Genomic DNA, 18,966 nt, shown 5'->3' with positions numbered 1-18,966 from the left:
CCCCTCCCCCTCTGCCCACCCCCCATCACCCAGCCCTGAGAGCCCAGCTTCTCTGCCCTGCTGCTAAAGGCCCAGAGAAGCCCAGCAGCTAAGCTATTCTGAGCTCTGCCTACACCAAGGGGGTTGAGGGTCAGCGACCCTGCAGATGACAGCAAGCCAACCAGACTACTCTGCTCTTTCAACTCACTAAGCCCCTTATTTTGGCAGGGAACAGAAGCTTTCTACAAAAGGTTTTAAAGAATGTTTTTTGTCCCGAGCGGGAAACCTGGGTCTCTCCGCATCAGAGAGGAAAGACTGAAGAAGAGCAACTTGGAAATCCTCTTGTTTAATTATCGTTAACGGGCCAGCACGATGAGCTGAGGAAAATCAAGACGTCCCCAACCCCCCGGAGCTGGAAGAGAAAATACAGCGAGAAAGGGTGTGCAAGTGGCCTTTATTTTTAAAAGGACATGTGTACACAGGGGCCCAGTAAATAACGTCCAGTCTGTGCAAACATCCCCCAGATCCCAGTTAAGAGAAAAGGACAGCCCAGCCAAGGCCCCATCGGTTTTCACGGAGAAACAGGACCCTGGGTGAAGGCTCCGGCGACCGGCCCGGGTCCTGCGCCTTCTCTCGGCAGGCACGACGTGGCAGGATGGCTGTCCTTTCCCTGAGACCCGAGGCGTCTCCAGCAAGCTGCAAAGGCTAAAACACGATGTCTACAGTTGAGAACAAATCCCAAGGTCTTACAGCTGTGCACAGGGGTCAGGACCTTTTTCTTGAAGGAAGCTACGGCTCAGTCAAGAATTTCTTCGCATTCTGGCGCAGGGCGAGAATTCTAGAGGCAGCCTAGGGAGGCCTAAGCGAGGTGAAAACGAGCCGGGGAGGTTGGGTGCGTTGCCCGGACTCACGATGCCTGCTCGAAGGATCTGTCCTGGTGCGAGTTTACAGCTGAGCGGATCCCTCCTCTCCTTCCCCGGTGGACGGTGCTCAGGAAGACGTCCCGGCAGGTCACCTCGCTGCCTGGGCCCCCGCCTAGGGCTCAGAGCGCGTCGGAAGGGCGCACATAGCGCAGCGTGTAGTTGGCACCCGCGTTGTTGTCCCAGAACTCGCCCTGGGCGCAGCGGTAGCAGACGGCGAAGTGGACCGCGGCCCCCGGCGCGTCCGCGTCTTCCCCCTCCTGGGGCTGTAGACCCGGGGGCAGGCAAAGCGAGAAGTGGAAGCGCTCGGCTCCCGGCTCCTCCCCGGCGTCCCCGGGCTCCCCCGACGACGCCTCTGCCGGCTGTGGCTCCGCGGGCTCGGGCCGTAGCTCGGCCGGCACGTCCAGAAAGGAGCGCCACTCGGTGAAGGTGTAGCGCACCGCCACGGTTCTCGGCCCGGGGCAGCCCAGCACCCGGCCGGAGCCCGTCACCTCTGCGCCCGAGGGCGCCGAGCACTGCACGCGCTCCAGGCACACGCGCTGCCGCCGCAGGCGCTCGGCGGCCGCGCCCGGCCCGGGAAGCTCGAAAAGAGGCCGAAGTCGGGGAGGTGGCGCGGAGAGGGGCGCGGCCGCTACCGCCGCGGCCAGGAGGCCGGGGAGCTGCTCTAGGTCCTGGGCGCGCATGGGGAAGCTGCGGAGGCGGGAGAGCACGGCGGGAGGCACCTGCGGCTCCTCCGCCTCGCTGAAGTGCTTCACGCTGGCCAGGCTCAGCCCCAGCGCGTCGGCGAACTGCACCCGCTTCTTGCACTTGGCGCAGCAGCCGCCGGGGCCGTGCGGCGCGCCCTCGGCCCCCTCGCCGCCCTGCGGGTCCAGCCCCAGGCCAAGCTGCTGTCGCTGCTGCAGCAACTTGGCCGCCTCCAAGATCGGGTCCGCGGGCAGCGAGAAGGATCGCGGGAGGCGGCGGCGGCACTTCCACGGCTCCTCCTGCTCCCGGGGGGCAGCCTCTTCCTCCGCGGACAAGGGCTCAGCGTCCGGGCTCGGGGCCTCCGAGGAGCCGCCGCCGCCGCCGCCGTCCCCGCTACTCTCCGCACAGAGGACCGCCGGGGCGGGCAGCCCCTCGGTCGGCGTGGGCTCCGCCAAGAGCGCCGGTCCCTGCTTCTCCAAACTTAGCGTCCCCTGGGGCTCCATGACGTCGCCTGGCTTCGGATCGCGTCCCCCCGCTCAGGGCTCCCCTGGGGACTTAACACCTTGGGTCCTTGCGGGAGCCCGCAGAGCCCGCCCCGGGCCCGAGAGGAGAAGGCCGTCCCTACCCGGGAGCCTCGGGTTTTAGCGGCGGCGGCCGGGGCCGGAGTGGGAGGAGGATGCGGGCGTGGGGCCGGCTCTGGGGATTGAACCTGCCGGCAGCGGGGGAGGGCCCGGGGCGGGGAGGCGCGAGCCGTGGGAACACCTGGGAGCGGGGTGGCGCGGGCCGGAGCGACTGGGCGGGTTTGCCGAAGGCTCGGGCGGAAGGTGAGAGACGGCCCTCTGGAAGTCGGCGCCCCCCTCTTCCCTCGCACCCACCCCGGCGGGGCCCCCGTCCGTCCTGCCTCCGGAGCTCCTGGGGTGAACTGGCGCGCAGCTCTCGCGGACGCGGACGCCGACTGCCTTCCTCCTGGCCGTACAGTCAGCCCCCGGGGCCTGGCGGGTCTGCCCTCCGGCGGGTCGCGGAGAGGTCTCCTCCCGGCGGTCGCATCGGCCCAGGGAGTCCCCCGGGCAGGCGCGCAACTAAGGAAGCTGCCCTGCGGGGGAGCCGGGAGGCGGCGGGCCGCGGACCGAGCGCGCCTCCTTCGCGTTCTCTTCCTGCCTTCCTTCCCAAACTTCAGGGCGCCGTGGCTCCAGTCCCGCTCGCCAGCCAGCCCCGGCCCGGCGCGCTCGCCTCGGCGCTCCCGCGGTGGCGGCGCCCGGGGGGCTGGGGCCGAGGCCGGGGCGGGGACGGTGCCGGGCGGCGCGGAGTGGACGCGGGCCCGCGCCCGGAGCTGCCGGAGGCCATTAGCGCGGGGCCCGGACGCACGTCCCCACTCCTCCTCCGGTCCCGCCCGCCGCGCTCGGGGCCCGAGGACTGGGGGCCCCGCGGGACCGACGCCGCGCGGCGCTTACAGCTTCTCCCCGCCGCCGCGAGGGGCCCAGGCGCGCGCTGGGGCTGCGAGGCGGCCGACCCGCGGCTCTGCCGACGGAGCGCGGGCCGGGGCCCCGGGGAGACTTTCGATAGTGGGCTTTTGGGGTTGGTTTTGTCCGGTTTTGGTTTTCAGGCTGACTTTACCTTGGTTGGAGTTAGTGGTTCTCAAACATGAGCGCGCGTCAGTGTCACCTGGAGTTGTGAAAACGGTCCTGGGCCCCACGCGGGGGTCGGCGTTTCTTCAAGTATCTCTAACATACTGATGCTGGGCTCTAGGGTCTGCCTTTTGGGAACTCCGTCTAAACCCGTGTGGACCTGTGGAGTTCCTCGTGTAAAAAGCTAGGGATTCTGGCGTTTTTAGACGTAGATCCGGTATTTCACGAAAAGAAAGAGAGAGAGAGGAAGGAAGGAAGGACGGAGGAAAGAGGAAGGAAGGAAGGAAGGAAAGAAGCCAGCCTCCCCAAGTCATTTAACTGAGGCATTGTAACTAAAACACCTTATTGTCTGGCAGAATTTGAAGGGGAATTAAAAGGGGCCAGCACCTTAGGCATTTTGGTGAGGGGGCAAGCAGAAAGTGGTGAGTAGTCATATTAATAGCTCATATTCCTGGAGCACCCGTCCATCAACAGTGCTGGCTTGAACTGACTCCTCTAGCTCGATCTTATTCTCAGACCACCATCTCTACTCTACAAATGGGACATGAAGGCATAGAAAGATCGTTCATTTCCCAGGCCTCACAGCTAAGTGTGGTGACATTTGAACCCCGATGATTAAGAAGAAAGATTTCTCCCATTGCTAGGAAGCCACGGCTGGGGATGGTGTTCATGAGGGAGGGGCTCTGCCTTCCTCTTGCTGGAACGGTAGGTCCTACTATACCTAATATAGAATACCATAATTGCATGTCAACTTGGGAGCTTACAAGAGGCACCAGATACCCTGGTGTACCTTCTGGACCAGTTCTAAGATTTGAGGAAGAAGACATTATTTTTACATTTGGGTAAACATTTATATATTATGGAGTTAAACACAAAATTGCAAACTATTTGGAAGATAGAAATAGAATTTCGAAGAGATTTTGAGGCTGTGGTGATCCTCTCAGAGCATGTGCCCACTGTGGGAAAGGGAAGGGAGAAGGTGAGGTGCCCAAGGACTGGGACCTAAGGAGGCATCAATCTCAGGGTTGTGCAGGGCCTGGGTCCAGCCCTCTCACTCTTCTCTTTGGTGAAAATGTTAGAGGACTCCACCCTCAAGGAGCCCTCAATGTATTGGAGGAGACCAGCGTTAACCAGAACTCCACACAAATACAGACTCAGCCACTCTAGCAGATGCTGTGAAGGATGCAGGCTGGTCAGGAAGGCCTCCGGGAGGAAGGGGAGTGGGCCTGAGGGAACATTTCAGCCCACACAAGGCCCCATGTGGGAGGGAATATGGGTCATAGGGAGAGGCTGAAAGAAGCCTGTGTGGCCCAGGGGCGGAGGGCTGAGGACGCAGGGGTAGGAAGGTGCCAGCCACGCAGGACCTTGAGCAATGAGAAACCACTGAAGGGTTTTGAATCATAGGTGTGACTAACCAGATTTAAGTTTCGAAAGCCCATTCTGGAAACAGGTTGAAGAGCAGACTATGAGGGATAGAGACAATGTGGACGATTCTGTTAGGAAACTATTGCCATCTTTCAAGGGAAAGGTGATCATCCCCAGGACAAGAGTAGTGGTGATGGTGGTGGGGTGAGCATATCTGACAGCTGTTTAGAAGTGAAACCAGCATAGCATGCTTATGGACCCATATGGGAGAAGTGGGAGCGATGGAGGTGCCTTGAGTATTTGGACAGGAGCGGTTACTAGAAGTGGCCGCAGTCCCTGGGGCAGGGGACCGCCAAGGAGAAGGATGGAGGGAGGGCAAGATCCTGAATCCCATTTTGGGCATTTAAGCTTAGTAGATTCTCGTTCTTTCTGATACCACCTGGGTCTCCAGTAACTGAAGTCTGATTATAGCCACCTGGAGGTAGTATCAGATCCTGTGGGGTTAAAGGGCTCACTCCTGTGAGACTGCCCCCTCTCAGATGCCAGCCACACATGGTGTCCCCAGGCCACCACACTTTGGGCCAGCCAAGTACTAATTCGGGTGTTCCCACAATCCCTCCTTTTGGGTTCAATAATCCACCAGAATGGTTCACAGAACTCAGGTGAAGGGGATAAGAATGCACTATTGCAAATATGCCACTTCATCATAAGGATTATCTTGAGAAAGTGATCGAAGACAGCCGGCTCAAGATCTCTGTTCTTCCACTTTTTGCCTAAAAGCAGGGCATAATTTTCCCTTTGTAAAAGTAAATAATAACTATCCACTTCTACATGCGTTTCCCTCTCTTCATCACCAGAAATGACCCTGGAGATGATACTGATTTAAGTCTACATAAACTTAGTAAACCGTGTAACCTACATAAACCTGACTGACTAACCTTTGTCTTCCATTTGTTTCCCCCTTATATTTATCTTCCCACAATTACTGCCCCTAAAAGCCCAAGCACCTTTTCCTCTGTCACTTATCCACAATTTATCACCCTTTGCTAAAGTGGGATATAAACTCCTTGGCCTAACACCTTTTTGGGGTTTCCACTTCTCTCTAGTGAAGTGCCAAGTGCATATGAGAGAAATACTTTTTCCCTGTTCATCCGTCTTTGTTAGTTTCACTTGCAGGCTCTCATCACTGAACCTAAGAGGGTAGAGGAAAAGTTTCCTTCTCCACACAGGAAAACACTTTACTTGCATTTATCAGTTTATCCAGTTTTGTAAAGGATACAACTCAGGAACAATGACATAAAAAAAGTGTGGGGGAAGGAGTTCAGAGCTTCCAAGCCCATTCCAGGTACACTACCTTCCCAGCACATCAGTGTGTTCACCAACCCAGAAGCTCTCTAAACTTTATTGTTCCGGAGCTTTCATAGAGCTCAATCTCCAGCCCCCTCTTCCTCCCTGGGCTACAGTGAGGCCATCTAGGGGCCCTACCCTAAATCATCTCATTAGCACAAATAGGTGTGATCAAAAGGGGCTCATAACCTAAGGCACTCCCATCACTCAGGAAATTTGCAGGGTTGTAGGTGTTCCATGTCAGGACTGGGGACGGAGGCCAAGTACCTATTTTTATTACACCATGGAAGCATATACAGGTGTAGAGCTGAGAAGAGGACAAGGGCTCAGGACTGAGCTCTTAGCAACTCGGGCATTTAAAGGCCAGGAGGAAAAGGATGAGCCTACAGAGGGATAGAGAATGAGCAGTCAGGAGGGCTGGAGGAAACAGGAGAGTTCTGTTTCTTAGAAGCCACAGGAAGACTTCAGAAGCAGGAGAGGTAAGCCTCGCACTTGGGGCCCACAGGGACTTTGGGGTCCTCTCCCTTGTCTCCTGAAAAAGGAGGACCCAGGGAGTGGTCTCTGGCTCCCAACTCCCTTTCCCCTCAGCTTCCGTGTGGGACAGGGCCCATGTCTTCTCTACCCAGGGATCTGGATGCCTAAAGTCAGTTATTAAATGGTGCAGCCTGCAAAATCACTTCAAAATTGTTGTCCACCGCACTGAAATGTGTTTAGTCCAGTGTCAAACACCACGTGCCTCAGCTGCTAAAATGTTCACTCCGGACATTCAGAGGCTCCTAGCTTTATCATCAATTCTCGCGACCCAGTGCTGCATAGCAGCCCATGCCCAAACATAACTGCTCATTAAAATAACAACAGCATTTATTTTCTGCAAGAATTTGCAAGGTGGGCGGGGCTTCTCTGATGCTTGGGCTGGAAGATCGGAGGGCTGGGATGGATCCCCTGGCGGTCTTCAGGCATCTCTGTGCCATCTCCAGCACAGTGGCTTCAGGGCCCATCTGGTCACCTGTTGGCTCAGAGAAAGAGAGAGAGACAGAGATGCTGCATGACTTTCTGGTCTAGTCTCGGAAGCCTCCTGGTGTCTCTTCTGCTACACTGTCTTCCTCAGAAGTGAGTCATAAATGCCAACGTGGTCAAAGAGACAGGAATTAGATTCCCTTTGATGGAAGAGTGTCCACGAAATTGCACCAAACTGTGATAGAACAGGACAAATTAGAAAGGACTCAAGAGAATTTAGCTTCAAACTCTCACTTTTCAGATGCGCAAGCTGACACTCAAAGAGGAAAGTTGTTCAAACTTTTCACTAAAGGCAAGAACGGAGCTGGAATAAGAACAGTCTTTTGATTCTTAGTCTTGGAGACTGTGCCTCAGAATCACATTTTTTTTTCCTTAAGATAACATCATTCCTTGATTACCATTGGCTTCCTTTTTGGATGGTTAGACTGTTTAGTAAGTAAGCTGATATTATTTACATAACATGAACTATGAAGGCAATCGGAACATACCACCCCAAAATAGGCTACCTTGCCATTGTCTTAGTCTGTTTGGGATGCTATAAAGAAAAAAACATGGATGGGGGTGGGCTTATGAGCAGTGAGCCGCTTCTCACAGCTCCAGAGGCTAGGAAGCCCGAGATCAAGGCTCGGGCACATTGGTGTCAGGTGAGAGCCTGCGTCCCAGACAGCTATCTTTTCACTATGTCCTCATGTGGTGGAAAGGGTTCACGTGGTGGAGGGGCCAAAGGGGTTTTCTTAAGTCTCTTTCATAAGGGCCCCCCCCCATGACCCGATGATTCCCCAAGCCCTCACCTCCTAACACCTTCACATGGGTGTTAGATTTCAACATAGCAATTCTGAGGGGACACACGCATGCAGAGCATAGCAGGTACATTGATTATTTTGAGGTGAGGAACAGCAGATCCAGAAAGGGCTCTCTGCCCTCCTCCTTTCTACCTAAAAGCAGGGCATACGTTTCCTGCACCAGGAAAAGGAAAATATTATCACCCGAGACAGAGTTGACACCAAGATGAATCTGGACAAACAAACCCACTAAACGAACTCTTAGCTTCCATTAGCTTCCACTGTGTATTTCTGGGTCACTTTCTCACGGTTTATCACCCTTAGCTCAGACCCCAAAGAAAAACTTTGTCTTTCCATAACCCCCCATCTCCCCCCAGCCCACCGACTTACTGTTCTTTGTTAAAATGGTACGTGAGCTCTCAGGCCTGTTTACTCCAGTCCTCATTCCTTACAAATGAAGGCCTCCCTATACACACAAAACTGCTAACATGAAATAAACTTTTTATGCTTTTCTCTTGTACATTTGTCTTTTGTCAGGTTAATTCTTAGGCCCAAACACAGAATCTAAGTGGATAGAGACACCATATATAATATGTTAAAGTATTTAAGAAATACTTTTTAAAGTATTTGAAAAGAGCAGAAGCACTTTAGAAATATTTCCCCTAACTCTTCTTTAGCTTTTTGGAGGAGAGTAGGTTGATTAAGGTAAAGTCATGGTGATTTTTCAGGGGCTTAAATGCAGCCACAGAAACTTCATAGAAAAATGCTCTAACTTGAGAGGATCCAATTTTGTAGCGCCTGGGGCCATTTTTGTCAGCACAACTGAAATATGGCAATGGAATGAACCTGTAATAAATTTGAAAAAAAAATTACCCTGCTTGCCTGGGTCATTTTTCTCTCGTATGTGGGCCTTTTTAACAGGGTCATGGAACTCTAAGAGGTCTTAGTGTACAACCGACTTGCTTCAAAAGTGGAGAAAATAAAGCCAAGCAGGATCCCAATGGTTTGCCTAACCAAAGCCGTTCAGCCACCCAGAAGAGCGAGGGCTGGAATGATTTCTAATGCAGCTGTGTGTTAAAAACTCCCAGCATCACGTGTCTTCACCTAGCTCACCGGGATGGTCACCATTACAACAAGTATGGAGTCTTAGGGGCCTAGAAAGGGTCAATGAATCATTCTATTTATCCAGGGTAGAATCTGCTCAGCCAACTTTTGAGCTACCATGTGCACGGCACAGCCCCTTGTCCGAACCCCACTGCAGCCTTCTCTGGGATCCTGTTGGAAATAAATCATGTTGCTTTTGGCTCAAAACAAAGCCCCCCAAACTCACCAAGTCAGAAGGGGCCTTCCCACCTTCCTACAACCAAGGGATGAGAAGTTAATAAGAAAGATTTAAGGGAAGATTTCTCTATTTTTATTCTTTTATCTTTGGTTTCTGTCTTTCAATGAGTTTTACTCATGTTTTCTGATCAATATTTTAACATGATTTGCATAATATGTTCTAAGTGCAATTTGTATGTTTCCTAGAGCTGTTTGGCTTAATACCCAACCAGTTTTTTTCTGACATTAACAGTGTTTTAAACATTACATTTTAAAGATTTTATTTTTATTTATTTGAGAGAGAGAGAGAGCAGGTGAAAGGACACAAGTTGGGGGGAGAAGCAGACTCCCCGCTGAGCAGGGAGCCCAACCCTGGGATCATGACCTGAGCTGAAGGCAGATAGTTAACTGACTGAGCCACCCAGGTGCCCCTAAATGTTACATTTTAAAGAGCCCAACAGAATTGAGTTGACTTCTTATCTATTAACACTTCAAGTTTCAGTTAACTTTTTATTCTCATATCAATTTTCTGCCACGTTTAAGTCCTCTCACTTATATTTAGTGACTTTTCTCACTTAACTTTGGATGACTGTAAATACCAGTCATGGTCACAAGCATAAACTAATGTGTAAAAGCTTAAAGTTCTTGGTATATGTGACACAATTCTGAGTGAACCTACAAAACTTTAGGAGTGCAGGACCGATACCAATCTACTACTTCTGCAGAGCCTCCATCAGTTTCTAGAAGGAGGCCCTTATTTGCCCTCTCCATCTTCTTGCCAGAGCCTGCGCACTTTTTTCTCTGTGTGTGACACAGAACTGAAAGTTTTAGGGAACAACTGAGTTTGATGTCTTTCTTTGGGGGAGGAGGTAAGGAGCACATGTCTTGCCTTCTCACCATGTGACAGAGATTCAGTCTCCTAATAGGGTCCGTGACAACCTGTGAGGGACTGTAGTGGGCATGTGGCTGGCCAGCTCCACACACACCTCTCTTCTTTATAGCAGGTACCCCACTTCTCCCACACACACATTCCCCTATTACCTCTATCCCCTCCACAGTAGCATCTGTCTGATCTCAGAGGAACCCCCATCCTGCCCATGACTGGTTCAGGAAATGAGCAAGTGACCCGGCCATTAAGATGTGAGGGAGAAGTCTGAGGGGAAGCTTCCAAGGGATGTTTCCTTTTCCCCAAGATAGAGCAAGAGATGACGCAGTCTCACTCAATCCCCTGGACCCACAACAGTCACAACCACCTTACTACAGTCAGAGGTGAGGTGCTAACTGAGCATGGGAAATGGAAGGTGGACATGGTTTTGTGCATGAGCTGCTAAGTTGATGCTTCTCAATGGGGAGGCTGTTGGCTTTGTGAACAGGGCAGGTCTTTGCTGTGACCATCTGTGGCAAACATTTTAAGACTTTAATATCCATGAGCCCTACCCTCAAAATGCCACTAGCAGCCCCAGGAATGTGACAACCAAAAAAACCCATACTCTTGTTTCCTAACACCCTTCCCCCACTGAGAACCATGACACCCTGTGTTTGGACCTCTTACAATACAACGTTTTGATTTAAACCAGTTTAATTGAGTTTTCTGCTGGTTGCAGCCCAGGGTCTCCTAACGGGAAGACATTATTATAATAATTTTGAAAGAAAGAATAAATGAGCCTCAAAGAGGTGAAGGAATGTGCCCAAGGGTATCAATGAGCAGGTGGCAGAGCCAACATTTGGCTTCAGATCTAACGTCAAAGCTTTGCTATTTCCTCCCTATTTACTTTCTCTCCAGTCACATGGAAGTTACTCTGAACTTTATTATTCTGTTTTCTCCTTCCCAATGGTTTCCTCCAAAAGAACGAATGTGGTTAGTTTGCTCAGTGGGAAAATATGAACGAACAAAAACAAACAAATAAAAACAAAGGATGGAAGTTTTATGTGGAAAAAATTAACATATGCAAAACATATACCTGTTTGCTTATGCATGGTGTAGTTCTGGAAAAAACCTGTTGCAGGAGTTGTCTGTGGGGAGTGGAGCTAAGGGTCTGGGGCTGTGAGATGGGAGGAAAGCTTACTTTCATTGTAGATCCCTTTGTACTGTTTGAATTTTTTGTCTTGTGCAAGTATCTTTTCATTTTATTAAATAGTAAAAATCTTAAAGCACTTGTAGATAAATTTTGTATTACATATATTTTGCCATATCTTAAAGATATTAAAAAAAAAGCATTCATAGGATTCAATATTTAAAAATTGGATTCAGGATGCCTGGGTAGCTCAGTTAGTTAAGGGTTTGCCTTCCACCCAGATCATGATCCCAGGATCCTGGGATCAAGTCCCACATTGGGCTCCCTGCTCAGCGAGGAGTTAGCTTCTCCCTCTCCCTCTGCCTGCCTCTCCCCCTGCTTGTGCTCTCTCCCTCTCTCTCTCTCCCTGACAAATAAATATAATAAAATCTATAAAAATTGGATTCATTATAGCAACTTGACTTTTCCCTCTCACTGGCTACCTTTGGCTGCTTTGTCTTATTCCTCTGCCCATTCTTCTTTTTGTTATATGAGGCCATCTTTTTCTTTCCCATGTCACTGTTACTCACCTAACATGACCTCTGCCAGTCCTTTGGCATAGCTCTGATGGAAGAATCTTATCTGACCCCTGCTTTGACACCATCCACATACATTTCCCAGGTATGGCTCAAACGCCTTACCTGGAAATAATCTGACTCCAATCACTTTTCTAACCCCTCTCCTCTATTCGCTATAAGAAATTATGTTCTGCAAAATTCTTCTAGGAGCCTTCTGGGATGAAGTGAGCTGAGACAACAGAGCCCTAGGCCCTCTGCTCCAAATCTAGCTGAGAAACATACTTTTACCTGTGTTACATATTGGCATTCCCCACCATATTGTTTGAGCAAAGATCTCCACAGTAAAACAATGTCATCATCATCACCATCATTGTAATCACCAGCATCACCATGACCATCATCACCATCATCACCATCACCATCATCACCATAACCATCATCACCACCACCACCATCACCATCATCACCATAAGCATGACCACCACAATCACCATCGCCATCATCATTACCATCCCTGTGATCATCACCATCACCAACATCACCATCATTGTCACCATTATCGTTACCATAATATTTTGAAACCAGTGCTCTAGAGAAAACTTTTCTAAAATTTCTTCCCTTAAAGTGCTTTTGCTCTTCTCCTTGCTTGGAATATCCTGCTCCCTCCTCCATTTTGTGACCTGGTCTTTAAGGCAATTTCCAAATTTTGCCTCCATTATGACATTTTTTTTGGATCAGCCTAGTCACTAATGGTGACTTTTGCTCTGAGGCAGATTTACAGTGAAACTCCGAAAGCTTCAGTGTTCTTTGACCCCTTCTGAAGTACTCACAGTCATGCTTTTGTAGGAGTAAGGTGTTTTAACCACAATTAGTTAAGACCACTCATGTGAGGTGGTTTTGGAGTGTCCAGTAGCAGTTTGGGATCCAGATGAGGGGCAAATGAGTTGGGGACACAACTTCTGTCAATTTAATGGCATATGTTTAGGTGGTGTGCAATGGCTTGCATATTCTATCTAAGGTATTATAAGATGTCTGGTGTTAGAATGGCTTCTAGGATATTACTGTGGCCCATTCTGTCCACTCAGCCAGTGGTGTGGCAGGAAGGTACAAGGCCAGCATCAGCAGCACCCCATGAATGTGTCCTATGGTGCTGTGATGGACAGCTCCCACATAGCTCCCAGAGATCCTACCTCTTGATGTTCAGGCTATAGGGAGAAGAAAATTTTATTCTAAACTACTAGGTCTGGGGCATCTGGGTGGTTCAGTTGGTTAAGCAACTGCCTTCAGCCCGGGTCATGATCCTGGGGTCCTGGGATCAAGCCTTGCGTTAGGCTCCCTGCTCAGCACGGAGTCAGCTTCTCTCCCTCTCCCTCTGCCCCTCCCCTCTGCTTGTGCGCACTCTCTCTCTTCTAAACTAATAAGTAAATAAATGTTTAAACTACAAGGGGCCCTAATAATTAAACTGACAAAAAAAAGATTAACAGGAGAAAAGACAACAGTTTATTTACATGTGTAGCCCTCATTCATAAGGGAGAAACTCAGTGATTAGTAATTCACAGGGGTGGTTAGTGGTTAGAACTCAGGCTTAAATATCATCTTAACAAAGAACAATAAATCTGTAGAGAAGAGCAAGACAAAGGAAATGGGATAAACCCTTTTGGAGGCCTCAAACCTGAGAAGGTAAATGTGCAGGGACAACTAACAGAAGATAGTATTGTTTTCATACGTTTCCTCCAGTGCTCTCTGAGCTGATGTGAATCTAGAGTCTAAGAGTTGGCCTCTTCCTGGTGAAGAGAGGAAGACACTTATGCAGATGGAAATTTATGTTGTGCTTCTAACCAGATAGGCAGAGGGCAGAGACCTTTTTTCTTTGTCTACTATTTCTTAATTTTCTTTAGCTCAAAATAATCCTCATGCCAAAGTGACATATTTTGATGCCCTCCAGTTTTGTGTAATCTCTTTCCTTGAGTGTGGGTAGACTCCAAGGCCTCCGTTCTACTGAATTGTGATAAGATGTCACTCCCATGTTAGGTCTTCTGTTGGCACTCTCTGGCTCTCTGTCTTAGCTGACATTCTGAAGAAGCCAGATGCCATGTTGTGAGATGTTCTGAAGGAAGAGGCTCATGGGGAAAGGAAGATTTTTCTTTTATGGTGATTATGTGAACTAGAATTTATTAGCTTCCTGCCCTTGTAGGCACAAACCTATAATACAACTTTTACAGCTGTTATGTGAAAGAAACTGAGTGGGGGTTTTCCAAAATTGTCCCTCTCTACCACCCTATAATGAAGGATAATTGGTAGAAAGGCAAGCAGGGACAAGGGGCTCCCCGCCCTAAGAGGAAACCATCCTTAAAAGGATCTTATACCACCCTGGAAGGAACCCTCCACCCTTTCCCATGTGATACGTAGATGACAAAGACCTGTGTTGGTGACAGCCTCATGGAGGGTTAATCAGGTTAAAACAGCCTGCCAACAAGCCCATAAAAACCCCTAGATTTAGAAACACTGGTGGGAACCCTCTCGGGTCCCCTCCCTCTTGGGGAGCTTTGTACTATCTCTTTGCTATCTCTCAGTAAACTTTGCTTTGCTGCCCACCACTCTGTCTGGTCTACCTTTACATTTCTTAAAGCAGGGTGACTAAGAACCACGGGCCTAAAGGAAAAATCCTGTAACACCTGCAATTATGTAAGTTTCAGCCCCCATGTAACTGGGATTTTCCCCCCAACTTTTTCTGGTTTTGTCTTTATTGAACATTTTGATGTTTTGTTTTTCATTAATTTCTTGCATAATTTTTATTTTTGAAATATTGAATTAAAATAGTATTTATCTTGATGGCTCAGTTCTTTTGATGCCCCTTAAATTTTGTGCCCAAAACAAGTGCCTATCTCACTTACCTGAGTCCTGACCCTGCTTGTTGGAAGTGGTTGGAAAGTAATCTGAGATACATTTCTTTCCTCAGCAGTACTTCCTGACTCCTTAAGTTAAGGTTAAATTTAATATGGTTTGAAAAAAATGTTTAATATATTTTTATATAGCATATTTTATATAATATATAAATACATGTATATTGAAAAAATTTTGTCTCAAAACCATATTAAATTAAACCTTAACCATAAATATATTGCCATATATCTGCATATACAGAGTATCATTGAAAAGTTATCCAAGGGGCACCTGGGTGGCTCAGTCAGTTAGGCATCTGACTTCCGGCTTGGGTCATGATCTCAGGTCCTGAGACTGAGTCCCATGTCGGACTCCCTGATCAGCAGGGAGTCTGTTTCTTTCTCTGCCCCTCACCCTGCTTGTGCTCTCTCTCTGTCAAATAAATAAGTAAATAATCTTTAAAAAAAGAAAGAAAAGTTATCCAAAAAACCTATAATAGAGCATGCTACAGGGGAAGCAAAATGGCAAAAACAGGAAGAAACTTGCCTTAGAAAAAAAAAATTTTTTTTTTTTTAAAGAGAAAGAGCGCATGAGAGGAGAGAGAGACTCCCAAGCAGACTCCACACCCAGCTCGGAGCACAATTCAGGGATCCATCTCACAACCCTGAGACCACGACCTGAGCCAAAACCCAGAGTCAGACACTTAACCAACTGAGCCACCCAGGCGCCCTGTGTTTTTCAATTTTTAAGGCAAAACTTCCTAAGATAAATGTATTGTTTTCCTTAATACAGAAGTGATACTTACTAGAGAACAATTAGAAAATACAGGTAAATTAGGAAACAGAAAGTATAAACATTCATAATCTCATCCCGCAATAATCCTATTAGTATCTCGGCATTTTTCTTTCTCTACGTGCCTCCTTTTCAACTCCTTCAGACCCAGCGTTTATTGCCTGCTTCTCTGGTGTGCTTCTTAACTGTTTACCGCCCTGGTTGTGTCTGACTTGTTTTTAAATCTTTTCTCCAATGAGCACATCTCTGCTTGGAGAACAGGGATTGTGTCTAGTTGGTTTTTGTAATTTTCCTGGAGTGTGAGATAGGAGGCTTGGTCTGCGTAAGGACCTGGGAGACCATTTCTGCAAATTATGTGATGTCCCTGAGCCGTTCCCTCACCTGTAAAATGGAATAATTTTAATGCCTACTTAAAGAAGATAATCCACACAAATTGCTTTCAATGATTGTTTTCTAATATGACTGTTAGTAGGACAGTGCATTCATTCAATCAGCACACATTTATTGCATGCCAATTGTGTGCCAGACACCCTTCTGGGTGCCAGGGACACAGCGGTCAACAAAACAATCACAAAACCTTGTCTTTGGGCAGCTCCCATTCTACTGTCTGGCTGGGAGTGGAGACCATATACAAAATATACAGCATATCTGATAATGATAGGTGCTATAGGAAAAAATTTTTACCGTGAGTACTCATTATATGTACTTATTGAGTCATTTACTATTCCCTGGCCTTCTCTCCCCCACTTTCTCTCTGTCCCAAGTCCTGCTTTCCCATGGAATTAAATAACACACATGGGGCTTAATCTCTCTAGACCTGCAGTGTAGACCTGCAGCAGATCCCAGGCATAGGACTGATAAGGGCTGCAGCGTGGAAAAACCAGGCCAGAGGTCATGCAACATTTGTACCTCTGCCATCGGGAGACACCAGTACGTGTTTTGACGTGGGTTTTCTTCCGGATGAGCACACGGTTGTACTCTGCAGTTTGCACTCAGTTGTGATCAATAGTTGCTGCTCTGTGAGAGTCAGGACAGTAAACAGTAACTCTGGCCCTGGGAGGGGTGAGGGATTGGGAGGTGCTGGCCGGAGAGCGTTTGACCGTTTGGGTTGCCAAGCAGCGGCTCCTGTCCGGGAAGTTTCTCGCCCTGTGCTGCGACAGGTGTTGACCTGTCCTCTGCTTCTCCCCAAGCCACTTGTGTTGCTTTTCGAAATCCTCGGGAGCCGCAACTCGGACCTCACAAAATGGGTGGGGATATAGTAGACCCTATGGTAAGGCAAACATCTGTTGTCTATGAGCCCAAGCCTAAAATAAATCAGAGTGGGAGGAACTGTGATTTTTTTTTAAGGGAAAAAAGTAAAACTTAGAGCATATCCAACATGTAAGATAAATGTAGGGTGTTCTTGTTAGAAGATTTTAAATATGTGGAACTTAACTTATTACTACAATATTCCTATATCCAAGCATTAACTAGTGTTCACACAAATTTTACATCTTCATATTGTGTACTCATATTTAGTAATTTTATTATTCCATTATTATGATGGTGAAAATTCCACCACACAAATTGCTACAAACTGTCATTGGATTTTTTTTTAAGATTGCTTATTTATTTATTTTTAAATATTTTATTTATTTATTAGAGAGTGTGCACATGCGCATGCATGAGTGGGGGAGGGGAGGAGAAGGGGAGGAGGCGGCAAGTGGGGTGTGGGGGAGAACCCGAGGGAGAAGCCGACTCCTCCACTGAGCAGGGAGCCAGGATCCATCCCAGGACCCTGGGATCATGACCTCAGCTGAAGGCAAATGCTTAACCGACTGAGCCTCTCAGGCACCCCCCCCCCACTTGTTTGAGTAACTGCTAACTTTACATAGGTAAAGTGTAAAGTGATTAAAATTTGTAATTTTTCCCTTTGCCAAATACAAAGTTTCCTACAAGAGTCACAAAACACATCCATGAATCGCCGCCAGGGATCGTCGCGTCCTGGTATTTAACGTCCCGGCCCCCCACTCCCCGCCCCCACCTCTGGAACTATGTAAGGTAGGAGACTGTGGAGGTGACTGTGCACGACTTCCCAGCTGGGTCATCAAAGCCAGTGAGGGCTGTCCTTGAACCGCTTGCTTTAGGGAAGCCGGCCACCCTACAGTGAGAACACTCAGACAGCCCCCGGCTGTTAACAGCCAACGTCAATTTGCCGGTCCTCTGGGTAAGCCTCCTTGGAAATGGATCTAAGCCTTCAGGTGATTGTAGTGGTGGCTGATATCTTCAGTGCAACCCCAGGAGAAACTGATCAGAACCACCCAACTGAACCACTCCCAAATTCCTAGCACTCAAAATTTGTGAAACAGTCAATGTTTATAGTTTTATGCTACTAAATGGAGGTAATTGTATTACCCAGCAATAGATCGTTAATGCAGTCTATGTACACAAGTGTCTATAAACGCAGAAGAAATATCTAAAAAGATGCACGTGGCAATGTGTTCAACCTGAAGGAGGTGGAGTGTTAACAAGGAAATTACTGTTTATCTATATTGCTTATTTTTTTCTTCAGACGAATATATGTATGTTTTAATTATATGATTAGAAATAAATTTAGGGGCGCCTGGGTGGCTCAGTGGGTTAAGCCTCTGCCTTCGGCTCAGGTCATGATCTCAGGGTCCTGGGATCGAGCCCCGCATTGGGCTCTCTGCTCTGCGCAGATCCTGCTTCCTCCTCTCTCTCTGTCTGCCTCTCTGCCTACTTGTGATCTCTGTCTGTCAAATAAATAAATAAAAATCTTTTTTAAAAAAAGAAATGAATTTAGAGGCAAAACTTTAAAGCAATCAAGATGTCCTTTAGCAGGTGAATGGAAAACTGTGGTGTATCTATACAAAGGAATATTATTCAGCAAGTTAAAAAAAAAGAGCTATCAAGCCACAAAAGGACAAGAAGGAAACTAAATGACAGAAGCTGATTTGAAAAGGCCACATACTGTATCATTCTGACTCTACCGCATTATGGGAAGAGGCAAAACTATGGAGACAGTAAAGAGATCAGTGATTGCCAGGGTTTGGGGGGGAGCGGGATGTATAAAGCAGGATTTTTAGGGCAGTGAAATTAATCTGAAGATACCGTAAGAGCAGCGACATGTCATTATGCCTCTACCCAGCCCCATACAAAGTACAACACCAAAAGCGAAACTTAATGTCAACTATGGCCTTGAAATAATAATAGTGTGGTAACACTGGCTTCTCAGTTATTACCAGTGTGCCACATTAATGCAAAATGTTAATAATACAGGAAAAAGTGGGATGGGGGGCTATGGATATATGGGAACTAACTACACTTTCCATTCAATATTTCTGGAAACCTAAAACTTATCTAAAAAATAAAGTCTAGGGATGCCTGGGTGGCTCAGTTAGTTAGGTGTCTGCTTTCAGTTTGGGGTTCCTGGGATTGAGCCCCTCATCCAGCTCCCTCTTCAGCTCAGTGAGGAGCCCGCTTCTCTCCTTCTCTCACCCCTCCCCCTCCACTCCTGCTTTGTCTCTCTCTTGAATAAGTAAATAAAATATTTTTAAAAAATAAAGTCTATTAATTATTTTAAAAATACAACGAATTTTAAAAGATGAATAAAGACAAATATGCAAACACAGATATCACATCTAATTTGCCAGAGGACAGACCAGGGCCACCTGGAATAA

At 48.1% G+C, this 18,966-nt stretch overlaps 1 protein-coding gene across 1 annotated transcript; it reads right to left on the bottom strand.

Moving 5' to 3' along the window:
- Window positions 1-420: 420 nt before the first annotated feature.
- On the bottom strand, window positions 421-2,097 carry PPP1R3G (protein phosphatase 1 regulatory subunit 3G). Its single transcript, XM_080807052.1, has one exon. It carries the CDS (start codon window positions 2,084-2,086, stop codon window positions 1,022-1,024), a length of 1,065 nt encoding a protein of 354 aa, XP_080663178.1. The 5' UTR covers window positions 2,087-2,097; the 3' UTR covers window positions 421-1,021.
- Window positions 2,098-18,966: the final 16,869 nt, after the last annotated feature.

The sequence above is a fragment of the Martes martes genome (genome assembly GCF_963455335.1).
Source record: "Martes martes genome assembly, chromosome: 6".
In the NCBI taxonomy this organism is placed as follows: domain Eukaryota; kingdom Metazoa; phylum Chordata; class Mammalia; order Carnivora; family Mustelidae; genus Martes; species Martes martes.
The sequence above is the reverse complement of the archived record's forward strand: the minus strand, read 5'-3'. Positions and strand labels throughout refer to the sequence as shown.